Source organism: Pteropus medius, unplaced genomic scaffold (assembly GCF_902729225.1).
Source record: "Pteropus medius unplaced genomic scaffold, Ma_sr-lr_union100, whole genome shotgun sequence".
NCBI lineage: Eukaryota > Metazoa > Chordata > Mammalia > Chiroptera > Pteropodidae > Pteropus > Pteropus medius.
The window spans coordinates 14,956,872-14,973,574 of NW_024351730.1; the positions used below are offsets into that span (position 1 = coordinate 14,956,872).

The window sequence follows — 16,703 nt, forward strand, 5'->3', positions numbered from 1 at the left end:
ATATAAATACCTAGTACCTCCAAATTATGCTATAGTGCTTCCTATTCTGTGCATGTAAAGCTGAACTCTAACTTTTTCAAATTCCTTTGATTAAGACTGCAAACATAAAAGTAGGATAAATCTGTCAAAAATGAACAATTTTCACAAAGAGTTCAAATATTTCAGCTGACAGCACTTTAGCACACAGAGGGGAGTTGTCAAAATTTCACTACAGGCAATTTCATTCTATACAATGATATATTTTAGAATTTATCGAAAGAATTAGGTGGTAAAATTCACTGTCATTGTCCTGGGAGTATATTCGTATCCTTTTATTTCTCTATATGCCAATCTAGTCTTACCATGCATGGGTCATTCTGATTCCACTTTTATAAGCCTATACATGCCATACCTTTGCATGGAATTTTCTCATTTCAAGTCCTTAGGGGCATTTATTGATTTCTGTCAACTAATTGAATGTGCTGGCAGGTCCTGCTGGGCTGTCTTCTTGAGAGATCCTCTCACAGATCACATGGATTGATGAAAAGGAAGGAGAAATTCTGACCTAATTGTGGGGAAATAAGCATTCTCCCTGTCTTTCTTTAAAAGAATAGTTAATATCACAAACAAGTCTTTTATCTATTCTTACAAAAACCTCCTCTGATTCTTTATTATCTTGTCTAATTATTTCATTATACATGTAAAAAACTTCTTTGCGCACTGGACCTGTAATGTATATATCTGAATTTTTCTACTCTTCTCTGAAGTGAGTTGAGGTACGTTTAGATTCCTATGATTCTGGTATCCAAATGTCCCATTCTAATTGCCCTATATATCTGTCTTCTCTAACATTTCCTGACTCAGCAGCTGAGAGGAAAAATACCTGATGGGCATCATTTAAGAGTAACGCATGACGAGTAGCTTTTACTTTGAGATTTATATTGTCACACTGCTCCATTGATAACATTTAGTCAAATCCAGGCTGTTGCTTCTCACATCCTGGAACCTTCCTTGGGGAGGGGGCTGAGAGGTTGGTGTTAGCATTTTCTTGCTATCCGCCTATGAACCTTGTTTCAAGTAACTTTAACATGCTTTTCCTTTCCTCTTTTGAGTTAATGTTACCAAATGTTTTCTGATCTATTAAGAGGGACAAGAAGAAAATTTAACAAGTTTTTCTCACCATGCCAGGATAGTCTTTGAAGCAGAACTTTAAAAACATAGGCACAGCAGGCCAGCTTCCTGGATCTATACTCTAAGAAACAAACCTATTTGTTGTGAATACCTGGCCTATACTTTTCCTCTTGCTGCTGGCTCCTCTGGCTGTAGAAGCAAATGTTCACCTACCAGTTCTCTAATTCTAGTATCACTTTTCAGGCAACATAACCCTCTCTCTCGAACACATAATTTCAATCTTTCCCTTATGGCATCAACTATTTTCAGTTCTGTAAACACAGATACATAATAGAAATATAATGCCAATTTATTCAAGTTTTTCAATTTATCATAATGATGTAATCACTGCCTACTTAATAATTATATTATTGGGGAGAAATAGAATTGATCGAAGTACATTAGAAGAGTACTTTTTAAAAGATCTACTTTACATAAAGGCATTGGGTTAAAGTCTGTATTTGAAGAATTGATATGTCTTTCAGTTGGCAGGAACTTTTCAAGAACCCCATGGATGCTTTCTGCTAGAAAAGAATAGGCTGAGAGAGTTAACATAGTTAGCAACTTTGTAACATTTTTCAATTAAACAAAATTAGTTGCCTGATGAATATATTTCTGTTTTTGAAAGAGCTTTTCCCAGAGTTTTATTACTTGCTTTGTTTATGATTTGAAGGGTAACAATTTTAACACTTGTCTTAATTTCCTTGATATTATTAATGTGAATTTTCACCAGAAATGCATTGAGTTCTTTCAGTGTCTAAGACATTTGAGTAGTCCTAGGATGACAGAGAAGATATAGAAACTGTAATTGTTATGCTTCCAGCTCTCCTAGAATCGTCTGTCTGTCCGATTTAAAGTCTTCACTAAATATGTTCATTAGGTTACTTTTCTAATAAAGGCAGATTAGAGAAGTAAAAAGATGTGTTGATTTTATTATTCATAAAAGAATAGCAAATATTAAAAGAAGTTTAAGAATTCCTAGAATAATTTGAGAGTAGCTAAGTTTTATGTATGTATATTTATAGTTTTGTGACTATAAATATAAATACAAATAAATAAATATATATAAGTATACACACATATTTGCTATTCATATTTTTTCATGTAGTACACAATTCCTGGAGAATATAAAACTTTAAATGTTATACAAATTTTTATAACAGAAAAAAATTAGTATAAAGTCTAATTCACCCTTTTGTTATCTCAGAATTTGATATCTAAGCTGCATGTTGAAAAGGTTAAATAATTGGTATCTTTTTTTTAATATTAAATTTTGATAGGTAAATTGAATTATAAGTAAAATATAGATTCAAGAAATTCCATATGCCCTTTGTGTAATGTTTGCTATAAATGAAACACCGTGGAAAACACCTCTACTTTTTCTCTCTCTTCAAAAGCACTTTGTAATCTGGTGAATCATGTTTCCAAATATCACAAGTAAATTAGGAGAGTGAACATGACAAATAACTTCAGATTTACAGAGTCTCAGCATCTGCCTTGTGATCCTTACTCTGCCAGCCTTTCCTGAGTCACCCAAGGAGATTTTACTTCTCAGTTATCAAGATTATTTTTGTCCTGACAAAAAATAATTCATTAAATATGTTCCTAACGAATAAATGAATAACTGAGGGAATTAATAAAAGCTCATTCACAGCTCTTTTTTTTTTCTCTTTTGCCTTTATTTGGGTTGAAGAGTTATTTTATTCTATCTTTGCAAGCTCCAGGATAAATAACTGGTAGAAAACTAACATTAGATAATTTATTTATTTTTTTAAATTACACTTTTAGAATGACTAATTCTTGAACAATCATCAGGAAGATCATCTCTACTTAATTATCACAAACCTGCACAGAATAACTGTTACGTTGTTTAAATATCAAGAAATATCTGGATATTTATAAGGAATGCAGCTGATACATAGTGGACAATTTGAATCATTTTCCAAGCTTGCCTACATTTTACTGTCCTACCACAAAATCAGATTCTGACTGTCAGAAAACATGATAAAGAATAATTCCTGATGAATCCAAAACTGGCATGTTTTAACTGCCTCCCTCCAAAAATAACTTTTTTAAAAGTTATTTTTTATTACTTTTGTTTATCATTTTTCTTTACTGTTAAGTAAGATGTCAGAAATGCATACCATGCCATAGCAATGAAATAACTCAAAAGAAAATATTTATTTCAGGGGTAGGATGGGTAAAGAAGCTCACATTTAATGAACTTTAATTCTGTACTAGACACTAATAATCATGTCACTAATAGTTTCATTCTTAGTAAATTTGTGACCTATATAATATCAAAAAGGTGGATTGGCTTTAAATCTTAATTTTATACAAAACTTTATTTTTCCCTATATAGCAGCATTTCTAGCCCTATTTTATTAACCAACCAAGTTTCTATGTTTTATGCATTTTCTAACATGGAAATAAAAAGCTAAAGGAGGAGAAGGAATGAATAGGTGGAGCATAGAGGATTTTTAGGGCAAGGAAAATACTCTATATAATACCATAATGATGAGCACATGTCATTATACATTTGTCCATAGAATATACAAAACCAAGAGTGAACCTCAATACTGTGGTGATTGTGATACGTCAATGATGTAGGATCATCAGCTAACGAATGTACTACTGTGATGGGGAGTGTTGATAATGGCTATACCCATATGGGGGCAGGAGATATATGGGAAATCTCTGTACTTTCTCTCTTAATTTTGCTGTGAATTTTAATCTGCTCTAAAGAATCAAGTCTTAATAATGATTTTTTTTACGGTAAAGAGACAGAGAAGTATAGAGGAAAGGACACATAACTAGGAGTCATATAATCATTATTCTATGTCTGCCTCTGCCCTAAACTTAAGAGTGACCTTAATGTGTGTCATGTATCTTGTCTGGGCCTATTTACTCTAAATCACAGAACTTGGGCTAGATGATTTCTAAAGAAACGATTTCATCTCTGATATTTTGTTTTGTCTAATTAACCATCTCACTATATATAGTTGTGTTTTATGCTTATCATTTAGTTGCAATCATCGAGTTATTACATTGCCTTATGAAATTTTCTCCTATTTTTGATTTTAAAAAATGCCATGCTATCTGTGCTACTAGTGAAATTTTAGGACATGGAACATTCTTCATATTGTAATGTGGGGATCTATATGTATTAGAAAGATATGGATAAACAGTTAAAGGTCTAAATTACCTTTTACAGCAGACTTAATAAAATGCAGAATATCTATGTGTTTTAACATAGCAATAATTCAAATAAGTGTGTGTGTGAGAGAGGAGAAGGAGAAAGAGGAGGAGGAGGAGGAGGAGGAGGAGGAGGAGAGAGAGAGAGAGAGAGAGAGAGAGAGAGAGAGAGAGAGAGAAAGAGAGAGAGAGAGAGTGTTTATAGGGCACAGAATAACTCCAGAAAGATATGCAAGATACTGGAAAGACAGATTGCCTGTGGGAGGTTATTATGTTGGTAAGATGCTACAATTTCCCAGTTGAATATGTACCATGTACACATATTAGCTATTCAAATAATTAGCAAATTTAATAAGAACAGGATTTTTTAGACTCAAATACCAGTTATTAAGTTGTGTATTAGTTTTCTATCACTTCTGGAACAAATTATTGCAAACTTAGAGGTTTAAATAATTCAAATTTATTATTTTACATTTCTCTAGAAGTTCAACATGGGTCTCAACAGGCTAAAATTGGTTCTTTATGTAGACTTTGGCCAAGATCCATCTCTTTCCAGCTTTTACAAGCAGCCCTCATTCCTTTGTTCTTCTTCCTCATTCCTCTATCTTTCTCACATTGAATCACTGTGAAGGACTCTTCTGCTTCCCTTTCAGTTTTTTAAGACCTATGATTAGATAGGACAATTTCTTTATCTTAGCCTTAATCACACCTACAATGTCCCTTCTTCCATGTGAGATAACATTCACAGATTCTGGGGATTAGGAAGTGGACATCTTTGGGGAACCATTGATCTACCTACCATCAGTTGTAAGCAAAATATTTGTGATTTAATTTATAAATCATACTTGTTCTGGCAGAGAAGGAGGCCTAGGAACATCCTCTTATATGTCTTGTGCTAATTGATCAACTAGAATTATCAATCCCTGTGTTCATGCTAATGTCACATGATTAAGTTTGCCTATGCCTAAATATTAACTGTTTCAACAGTAAGTATTTTCTTCTTACTCTACTGTGTGCTAAACTTGGCCTCCATACAATATTGATAAAGAATAGGGAAGATATGAGTGTGGGGGCAGCAGGGTTCACTTCAAAGGTCTTTTTCCAGCTTTTGGAAATCAGAATGATTCAAAGAGATCTGCAGATATAATTCTAATTTTAACCTAATACATTTTAAGACCTACCTGCATTGAAATAAAAAAAAAAAAACACACACACACACACAAAAACAATGCCAATGCCAAGAGAGAGGCTAAAATGTTTAACCTCTTATTAATGAAACATAACATTTTACTCATTGTCTGAGAAAAGTAATTTTAAAATCCTGATTATTCTGTGATTTCATATTTTAGTAATATAAACACTTAATTTTAGGTAGCTTGGAAATGGAGAACTAAAAGTTTCTAATGTTTCAGAAATTATAGTATTTTTGCCTTCTCTTCCCACCCTAGTGGTTATATTTATAAGATGTGGGGGCAGTAAGCTATATAGTAAGAACATGGTCTCTGGACTTGAAACCTGATTCCCACACACACTATTGTGTAACCTTTAAAAATATGCTGAACCTTATGGAGCTTTAGTTACTTTATTTTTTAAATGGGAAGCAATATTTACCTCACATGGTACTTCATAATATTTGGCTTCTAGAAAATAACAATTTTTATTAATGTGATCTTCAGTTTTCTAATATGTTCATTTCTGTTTATTTTGAAAGGTTGTTTTTGAAAAAAAAATAGAAATCCAGGGAAGATAAGTACTCTGATTTTTTTTTTATTTTTCTATTTTTTTCCTAGTTTATTATAATGCTTGCTATGATAGGTTTTTGAGACTTTATAGAATAATTTTGAAGTGATGCTTCCAAAACTCACTGTTTGTCTATTTTTCATGTTTGTAAAAAAGGAAAAGCATTTTTTTGGGCTTTATAAAGTACATTTCTCTCCATATTTGTGAGCACCTGAAATTCATCATAAATATAAAGCATTCCTCAGTCCAGCACAATTTGAACACCAGGACCAATGCGATATTTTGCAAGCTGAAAGGTTTCATTTCTTTCAGACTTGATTTTTTCCTGACAATTGCTTTATTGAATTTTACATTAAATTCATTTTTCATATTGTATCTTCTTAATGTTTAGGTATCATAGTGGTATTTTGGTTATTTTTTTAAATAATTCATATTTTATAATTTAAAGATTTACATTTAATAATTTACAGATGGAATTATATAACATCTGGGATTTGCTTCAACGCATTCTGGGATAGTGAAGGAAGCATGAATAAAGGGAGATGAAATAATATAGGCCCTTAATTAATCATTGATGAAGCCAGATGACAGGCATGTGTAAGGGTGGAAAACTTACCCTTCTTCCCTTCTATGTTTTTTGGCTGGTCTAATAATTAAGTTGACATTAATAACTGAAAAACAAATTCGATTTCTTATATACAAAGACCCCATAAAAATATTGGACTCAAAGAAATGACCGTAGAAGGAAGCTTTTATGCCTTTGAGACAAAGAAACCATAAATTTGTGAAGAATCAACAAGACAAAGGGTTTGGGGATTGGAGTAGTAAATTAGTGAAGAAGTAACAAGCTTTGTTTATTCAGCTTTCTTGGCCCTGAATTCCCTATCTTTGGTAATAAGAATGGCTTCTACCCTCCTGGTACAGGGAGGATGACTTCATGGGAGATTTATTTCTTGATTTCAGGACAAAGAAGAGTGAGAATGTCCTTCTTGTACCTGCTATTTCTCAAGTAATTTTAATTCAAAATAATAGGCCAAAGTAGCATATTTTGTTTGGGTTGACATATTCTGTTCCCCTTCATACATATTCTTTATTCTTTCCTTTTTTGTACATTTTTTAATGTTTTAATTATTTTTTAATTATCCTTTGTGCCCACCCTCAACCTATGGTTCCTTGTCTCCTGTCCATCTTACTTATCTGTTCTATAGGCGTCCACTTATAATATCCCTTCAGCTGCCCCAGGCTTGCCACAGCCTTTCATTAGACTACTACTTACAGTTCCTCAGTCTCAGCTTCCTCAGGTCCTGTTCTTCCCTCACATCACTTACTTCAGGTAGATGCTCTTGTTGTGCTCTTCTCTATTGTTTCCATCAAGGTATATATTATACTTCACTATAATGACTTAATCCTGCATCTAGACTGGAATCTCTCAATGGAGGGATTATATTATTTTGTTCATATGGTTTTGTTAATACTGGCCACAGAGTGGGAGCAGGTACTGAAGAAATGCGCGCACGCACACGCGCGCGCGCGCGCACACACACACACACACACACACACACACACACAAGAAAGTTTGCTTTATATTACCCTGTCTGCTTTCTGTGTGTCAAGTAATATCTACCAAGAAAAGCCCGACAGTGACCTTTGCTTCTCTATTGATGACTTTATATTCTTAACAAATCAAGCAACTAGCTATTTCTCTGCTACCTCATATTTTACTAAATTCACTGAAAATAAGTATGAGTGATAACATTCAAGGGAAAAAGTAATCCAGAGTGAAAAGATAATTATCAAATTGACAACTTTACAATTCTTTTCTTCGATGATTACTTTTGACTGGTATTTATATTTTCATTTGAAAGCTGACTATAAATTTGAGATGGCTATAGTCAGACTGGTATTTAAAGACAGAAAAGCAAGTTATTATAATGCTAGGCATACACAGTTTTCCATCAATTCAAATAACACATTGATCTCTTGTATTTTTTATCAGTAGCTGAGATTATTTTTAACACAGAAATAGTTTGTTTGTTTGTTTGTTTGTTTTGAGAAGGTAGAGGAAGCTAAGCTATTTCCAAAGTATTAGAAATACTTAGGAAGATTCCATATGACATTCTTAGATGTAGTTTAGTATAGGTTTCCACCTTCCACATGGAAGTATAGTAGAGCAGAGAGATGCAGAGATGTAACTTGCTATCATCCTAAAGATTGTAAAGAGAAAGAGATAATATTATTTAAAAACCTATGAGCAAAATTGTGAGATTTATTTTATTGTTTTTAAGGATGGGAGAATGTCATTTCTCTAGAAGAAATACTCAAGATTAGAAGTTGAAATTCTAAAGCAAACAAACAAACAAACAAAAGGCATAAAATCTGCCTGGAGGGATACAAACTATTAAACTTGTTTACACACTGTATACAAAATAAGGAAAAATTGAGTTGAAAGATGGTGTAACTGGAGAAATCAGTGGGGACTTTATGGTAGTAAAATTTGTTTTTATGAAGAAAGCTGTGTTCATATCTTTGTATGTTATTTATTTGTTCATTGGTCACGTTATTAATGTGTCAATAAATATGTGTAAAATTTTAAATAAATGTGTTAGGAAAAAGCATCTGATTGATACCAACACACTTTATTATATTATCCTTAGTTATTAAAATTAGATTTGGGCCCTTATGTATAGTTTTATCTTTTTAGTTTTCTTTGAAAGTCAGATATTATCTCTTTTCTTGAACTCTTCAAATGCTGTTCATGAAAATAGAGTTAGGCTTTTTTTGATCACCATATTTAAAACTGCAGCCTCCCCTCCTAATCCAGATCCCCTTTAGCCAGTTGTAATTTGTTTTCATTGCCCTTGGCATCTTGCACATGCAATACTATTGATGTATTTATTGTGTTATTTGCTTACTCACTGTGCCCCCTACATAAAGGTGTGGATCATCATTCATTTTGTTGTGTGATATATGCCAATCAACTAGGAAGGCACCTGTTATATATTAGGCACTCAAGTAATATTGATTGATGAATTAATGAATGAAAGAATTAATAATAATAATAATAATAGCTAAAAATTCTTAGTACTTTACTATGTCCCAAGCACTGTTCTAATTACTACATATGTATAAATACATTTAGTCTTCAAAACGTCTCTATGAGGTCAGTGCTATTATAATCCCTGTTATACAAATGAGGAAATTGAGGCACATAGAAGTTAAACATGTTGATAGGTCACTGCTAATAACTTATATAGCTAATAGTTATATGGTGAAAAAGTGGCAGAATCCAGATACCAACACAGGCAGTTCTGTTCCCAGGCATGATCTTAACCTATTTTGCTTAACTGCCTTTAGTTTGTAGACAAAGCCTAATGGAAAAATGTACACATTTTCCTAAATAAAGAGCAATAAACCTTTTTAATGACTCAACATACCATTATGCCTCACACATCTTGAAAATTATGGCTTACTAAGGAAGGCTTCTGCAGCCTAGCTGTAAAGCATCCCCTTTCTTACTGACCTCTAACATTGCTGTTGAAAACTACCACCTCATTTGACTTTTGAAAATCGCCAATTTCTCAAGATGTCCATTTCCTCGTTCTAAAATGTAGGTTTGGGACTATACATTTTAAAATATCTTTCTCCCTCTAAATTCTATGTTTAGAAATGTATTTCTGTGCTCTGATGTGCAACTAAAATATTGACAGTAGAAAGAGAGAAAAAAAGTCCTTCCTGTATCTACTGCTGGTCAAGTCTTTTCTATATTGGAACTTTATTAGAAATTGCACATGATTCCTCAATGAAATAGAAATTAAATGGAAGCTGATAAAGAGATTGAAGATAGAAAAATAATGGCTTTTCCAAACTCCATAATGGCCTTTGGGTTTTTGCTATAGTGCTAGGCCGTACTGACCAGCACCCTTTGGCATACCTGATACTTGATAGCCCACACATAGAGTTATTATATGACTCACCAATTCCACTCCTAAGTATGTATATATACATATATTATATGTATATTCAAGAAAAATATAAACATGTCCATGCAAAAACTCGTACATTAAGGTTCAGAAAAATATTATCCATGACAGCCAAAAGTGAAAACGATACCAAATATTAACTGATGAATAGATAGATAAAATATAGTTGTCTGTACAGCAAAATATTATTTGGCAACAAAAGGGAATGAAGTATTGATTCATGCTACCACATAAATGAGCTTTGAAATATTATGTTGAGTGAAGGAAGCTGATCACAAATGGCTATATATTTATATAATTCCATTTATGTAAAATGTCCAGAATAGCCATATATAGAGAGAGATGGAAAGTGATGAATGGTTGCCTAGAACTCGACTGGGTTGGGAGGAAATGGCGAGTTACTACTGATGGGCTTTGGAGTGTGTGTGTGCGTGTGCATGTGTGCGCATGTGCGTGCACGTGTGTGTGTGGTGAAAATGGGCTCAAATTGTGGTGGTTACACAAATTTGTAAATATACTGGAAACTACTGTACACTTGAAATGAGTCAGTTTGGGGATGTGAAAAGTACATATTATCGTAGATATATCACATATATACACACATGTATATGACATCTCCATAAAAATGTATAATTTATGTAGACTAAAAACTGAATAAAAACTAATCTATAAGCTACCCACCCATTTTCCTATTGTCATTGTTCTTTTGGACCCTTTAGAAAAACCAAGCTTTTATTTTCTCCTTTTTAATTCTTTGTGATTTTTTTATAAATCTATTATTAAGCATTATTTATTCATTGAAAGTACTTTGGAAGAACTTCAAGTAAAATAACGGGTTAATAGCAGCACCATTAAATTCTATGTACTAAATTGCATCTATAAAATTAATCTTTAAAATTTAAATTCTGTTGCACAAACAAATTAAATACAAGAGTATATTGATGAGACTTAACATGGGAGCACATTTCATACAAGCAATAAAGATCACAGAAAATAACTAAAATTTTATTTTCAGTGTTTCTAGCTCTAAGTAGCTAAGGAGGTCAAAGTTAATAACTAATAATCCCAATGATAACCATCAAAAAATTTTGATGAAAGTTATCAAGAAAATTTAAAAATTTTATTTGAAATGGAGAAAATAGAAAATTAAACAATGGAATTTTTATAACCAAAATATAGAAACTTGAAAAAATAATTTATACTTGTTTATTAAAAAGCAATTCAAACAAATGGAGATCCATTTAAAAATATGTGAAAACAAATATTTTAAATGTTTATTTTCCAATTAATTTATAGAATTAATATAATTCTAAGTAAAATCTCAGTATTATTATTTGTTTTAAAAAATAAGAAATAAAATTCAGGAAGAAAAATAAGCACTTTTTTTTAATTCAGAAAAATAAGGACAAAAATAGAAGCAGTACATCACATATTTAGATATATAAAGCTGCTGTAAGACAGTAGATCATGGTGAAAAATATGATGAATGAGACTAGATATGTTCCCGAGGATTATTCTAGTCAAAACTTTAAAAACACTGTGTGTATTGCCATGCTTTTTATCTACCTCAGCTTTTTTTGAACAGATCACATTTTTTGTGGAATATTATTCACCATAAAGTATAAGAAATATTTATGATAGCTATTTATTGTTTTAACTGGAGTTTAGTTTATTATGATTATTTTGCAATAATTCTTAATGAGAGGAATGGAACTTGGAGAGTCACTTTTTGTTTTGTTTTGTTTTGTTTTCACACTATACACAGCCCTCTGGCCATATTCCTATATGCTCTTCTTGATGAAGACTGGTTACTTCCCTGAGAATCATTGCCTTAGTTAACCACAGATTAGAATAGGTTTTATTACCTTTTATGTGTTTTTTGGAGATAAATGTGTCAGTACTACTGATCTAAAGTAAAGTGGAAATCTTTTTTAAGAATCTGATTAATATAGTCAATCAACAACAACCTCCACAATTTCTAATTTTCATTCTGTGGACATGAAATCTCAATCACCAAACTGAAATCCATTACTGCATTTCTGACCTTCCCTAAGGCTTAGAGTTTGAGTCAAATGCTACCCTGGTGGCTTTCCCTGCCAGACCTCATCCTATAGTTTGCTAGATTTCTCCTTGGAAAAAGAATGAGTATTATGGTAAACCAAGTTCAAGACTTACTATCAATAATCTCTGTCCCATTCTACTGGCTCTTTGATCTCCCCATTCCCCTTAGAGACATACACATTGTGATCTTGTATTGCCTAAAGTATCCATGTTGAGCACTCTTGAAGTTACATGCTTATCCCAAGACCAGAGGAAATTGTAGCATTTAAAAGGACTCTATTTCAATCTGAATGTAGAGCCAATAGTTCCAAAAGCAGTACTTGTCAGAATTTAATCACTAAAATCTATACATATTTTTTCCAGGTTTAGTATACTGAGACCTTCTTTGAGAAAAAAATATTATGCTATAGATGATAACGCTTTAGATTTAGAGTCAAAATGCTACTGGCTTTGCTATGTACTAGCTGCATGTGCTTGAGCAAGTTGCTTAATCTCTATTTGTTTCTTTGATTTAAAAATATATATGTATTTACATGGTACCTACCTTTAAATCCTCATAGAGATGTTGGTTGCATTAAAGAAAATGATGTATGTATGCGTGCATGACATTTATATTATTTGTGGGGAAAGCCATGTTCCTTGATTAGACACAAAATCAATATTATTTTATATGCTGAGGTTATTTTGAACCAAAATAAAGTAAAAGATTCTTATTTTCACTTGTATGATCGATAAAGTTTCAAACCAATTCATTTGTAATGACACAGGACCTTAAAAACAAAAATGTTTTTGCAACCAAATATGCAACATAGGTAAACATCAGATGTTTTTATAATTAAGATCATCTGAAGTTTTTAATAAGCTATATTACACATGGACTGCTTACAGTGTGCAACTACTGTCTTATTTCTTTTATAATAGTGCATTTAGTGTTCCACTGAAACGTGGCCAGTGAATGCACAATATTCTTAGTTACCATTATGAGGGGCTCTGTATATTACAGCTGCTCCACTGTGTCTGCTGTTAGCTAGAAAAATGCTGGGAGCAACAGCAGCTACTATCAACAGGGAGCCATATTAATTATTTGAAATGTGCCTCATAAGAGGAATCAGCAGAGTTTATTACTAGTCAAATATTACTTGAAACAGGAAGGTTACTCTAACTGTTATCATAATCTATGTATCATTAACTTTCCTTGTTTAGGAAAAGAGATTAACAACCCTGTAAATTGCTACAGTAAATGTGTAAAATATAACTGCATATTCCCGTTGTAGAAAGTGGTGGGTCCTCCACTTGTACCCATACCTTCTTTACATAAAGTAGCTTTAGAAATTGAACTGACCCTGTAATTATGTTTTCTTACCTTAAAATTCTATTGCTTCCTGGCTCATTGGTATGCCGACTATAGCTGCTTTGACTATTAGAAAATTCTTTTGTCTTTCGGCTAACGATTTTTTTCAGTCAATATTTCAGCCTTCAATTCATCTTTAAGTCATAACCCAGAAAATATATCACAAATATGTATAAGCTAGCAGAATGCTTTTTAAGGAATAGAAAACGAATGCATCTACCTGCTTTTTATATTGTGGTTAGTTATTGTTTTTTTTGTTTGTTTGTTTTTGTTTTTGTTTTTGTTTTAGCAATTACAATAAGCAGGTAGGACTAGTATGCTATTAAAATAATGTAAGTAAATCATAAAAATAAGAGTTAATCAGGGTTATAAAGTTATCTAAATAAGTCCTGCTCAAAGTGTTATCTGACATCGATGCCTGTCTGCAATGTGTTTATTACTGATCTGCAATGAATAAGTTCAGAAATTGAGAACGTTTAGAAACAGCAAATTGATAAAGTATTTATAATCTAACAATTAAAACCGGAACTTATATTTTGTATGTCTGTGCTTTTAGTTTTTCCTTTTCATTTTTCTTGTAAATCATTTTGTGATTTTAAAAGTGTCATTCCACAATAAATTTGTAATTTAGCAACAACAAGAAATCTGGATAGTATAAGAAGGACTGATTTAATTGGTTGGTTTTTGGATGACACAAAATGTTTTCTGTCCTTGAATAGTTCTGTCCACACTCTATAATGGCTATTAATTTAGTGTGAATAGAGATAATGTGACATCATGAAACAAAACAAAGCAAAAAGTAAAAAGACATAACCACAGTGTCATTTTAACACTTAATTTTGGGTCCACAGGGCAGGCACATCATGGACAGATATCATACATCTCTCCACCAATTCACCTTGACTCGGAGCTGGAAAGACCCCCTGTTAGAGGTGAGTTTTTTGTTTTTTTGTTTTTTCCTTAATTTAAAGAAAAAAGAACTCCATTATTTCGTGAAGGTAATTAATTAAATTAAAGATGGTTGTAAATATGTATTTTACAATGCAGTACCTGTTTAAAAAGCAGGGAGAAATAGTGTGTTAGAAATCTAATGATAGAATGAATAAGTCTTATTTATAAACTAAAATGTGAAATATTGTCCTGAAAAGTTTGTAAACCAAAATAAGAAATAGGAATACATAGTGGTTCAACTAGTGTAAGCTTTGTTGAAAACCAACCCAGATTTAGAGATTAGCAATAACCATTTTATTTTTATTAGAACTTATTTTCTCTATTATTCTGTTTTTTTTTAATAAATTAAGATGTCAACCCAAGTCATATTGATAGATATATTTCCTTACAAATTGATAATTTATATTTTATTATTTTAAAATCATTTTAGTATTACTATCATTTAATTTTAAAATGTGTAAATTATAATTATGTATTTTAAATTGATGCCACCTGTTTAAAGATGTTTTTTAAAGTGAGTCATACAAAATAAAAGTAACGTTCATAATTTCATAATCTAAATACATAATTTATCTTTCTGGTTTTAAGAAATACTTATTGATGCTTTTCAAAATGTTTTATAATGTTAAAAGCTGATGTAATATAGATGTCTTTAATTTTTATAAATTCTAAATATCCTAAGATTAATTTTTCAGTCTGAAGTAATACAGTATATTTTCTTATACCTTCAAAAGTATTAATTACTTGATATAATAAAAGTAATTAGGTTTGATTTTTATGAGCATGTTTTCTATACATGCTAGTTATTCTGCCAGAAGTTTTTTTTTTTTTTTAGCTTTTCTTTTCTACCCATTAAGCTTCTACCAGTGTTTCAAGGCTCTTCTTTATCTGTTAAGCGTTCCCTGACTACGTACTAGGAAGGAGCCAAATGAATGCCTCTATTCTCCAAATGTTCCGTGCTTGCCTCAATTTTTATACATAAGACAGTGTATTTTATTTTTTATTGTGCATGTTTTCCTTTCTCTTCCCTAAGATCCTTGAGGACAAAAAGTGTCATAATTACTATTTCTCTTCCAGCAACCTGTCTATGGTTGGCACATAGTAGGCACTCATAAAATAATTTCTAAGTGACTTAAATTGAAGGTGACAATCTAGATTTTGAAAGTTGCATTCTCATTTTTCAAGGAGAAAAGGGATCAGGGAAAATAAAGGAATCCCACGAAGAGGAAGCAGAATGAACCAAAATGTGAATATGTGAAAGTTGTGATATTTTTAAAGAAATACTCTGGGTGCTCAGTAAAACGGTAGCAGTTCTAGTGGAAGAGACTAGAAAGATGTAATAAGGCAGATTTTGAAGGATTCTGTATTCCATGCCAAAGAGTTTGTATTTTATCCTGGAAAAAAATCATGGAATATTTTTTAAATTTATTACTTTTTTAATACAGATTTTTTTATTATTATTATGGTGGCATTGATTATTGACACTCAATAAGTTTCAGGTGTACAATTTAGCAGTAAGGCATATATTTATCGCATTGTGTTGAAATATTTTTAATTTTTAATTTTTTTTTTCTTCAGTCAGTAGGTTGTTATAACATCATTTCTAGATATGAGAAAAATATATCTGAAGTCAGAGTGGATGATGAGAGATTGGCAGAGAGAGGCTGTTTCAGTAGTACAGGAAAAGATGACTGGAAAATTAGTTAGTGATATGTCAGCAGCAATGACAAAGTCTGAGAAATAGTTTGAAGAGACATGGCATTTAGCTGAGCAGAACAAGGAAATGAGTGGAAATGCCTCTAAGATTCTTATATTACTTAACAGCTTGGATGCTTATGACATCATCCCTCACCAAGAGGAATAGATGAATTTTAAATTGATAGATTGTTTTAGGTATGTTAATTCTTAGTAGAATGTTGTTTGGCTGAGACTAGATGTTTAGTAGTTAGCAGGATGGCTGCTTTTGGAGGGGAGGGTCCTCAGTGTCACCTAGGATGACAGCCACATGACTCTCATTATCAAGCAGGCTATCACTGCCTCATTTCTATTGTGACGGGATTTCCAGCAATATGTAGGCAAGTCATAAAGTTCAGGTATTTTTCAAGATTCTGTTTGTGTTGTGTTTACTATGTCCCATTGGCCAAAGCAAGTCAGCCAATCCCAGACTTAAGAGGGAAGAAATAGACTTCATCTCTTAATGATGGAATGACAATCTAAAAGATCGTGAATACAGGAAAGAGGAGTTCAAGCCATTTCAAATTACCATAGTTGGGTAG

General features: G+C 32.0%; 1 protein-coding gene across 13 annotated transcripts in view; it reads left to right on the forward strand.

Annotated features, from left to right (window-relative positions):
* The window catches only part of ADGRL3 (adhesion G protein-coupled receptor L3), a 726,915-nt gene that overhangs the window by 498,506 nt on the left and 211,706 nt on the right, over window positions 1–16,703 (forward strand). For all 13 annotated transcript variants that reach the window (XM_039845304.1, XM_039845303.1, XM_039845307.1 and 10 more), the window contains one exon: window positions 14,328–14,408. In XM_039845304.1, coding sequence (XP_039701238.1) covers window positions 14,328–14,408 — 81 coding nt within the window. The remainder of the gene's footprint in view (window positions 1–14,327; window positions 14,409–16,703) is intronic.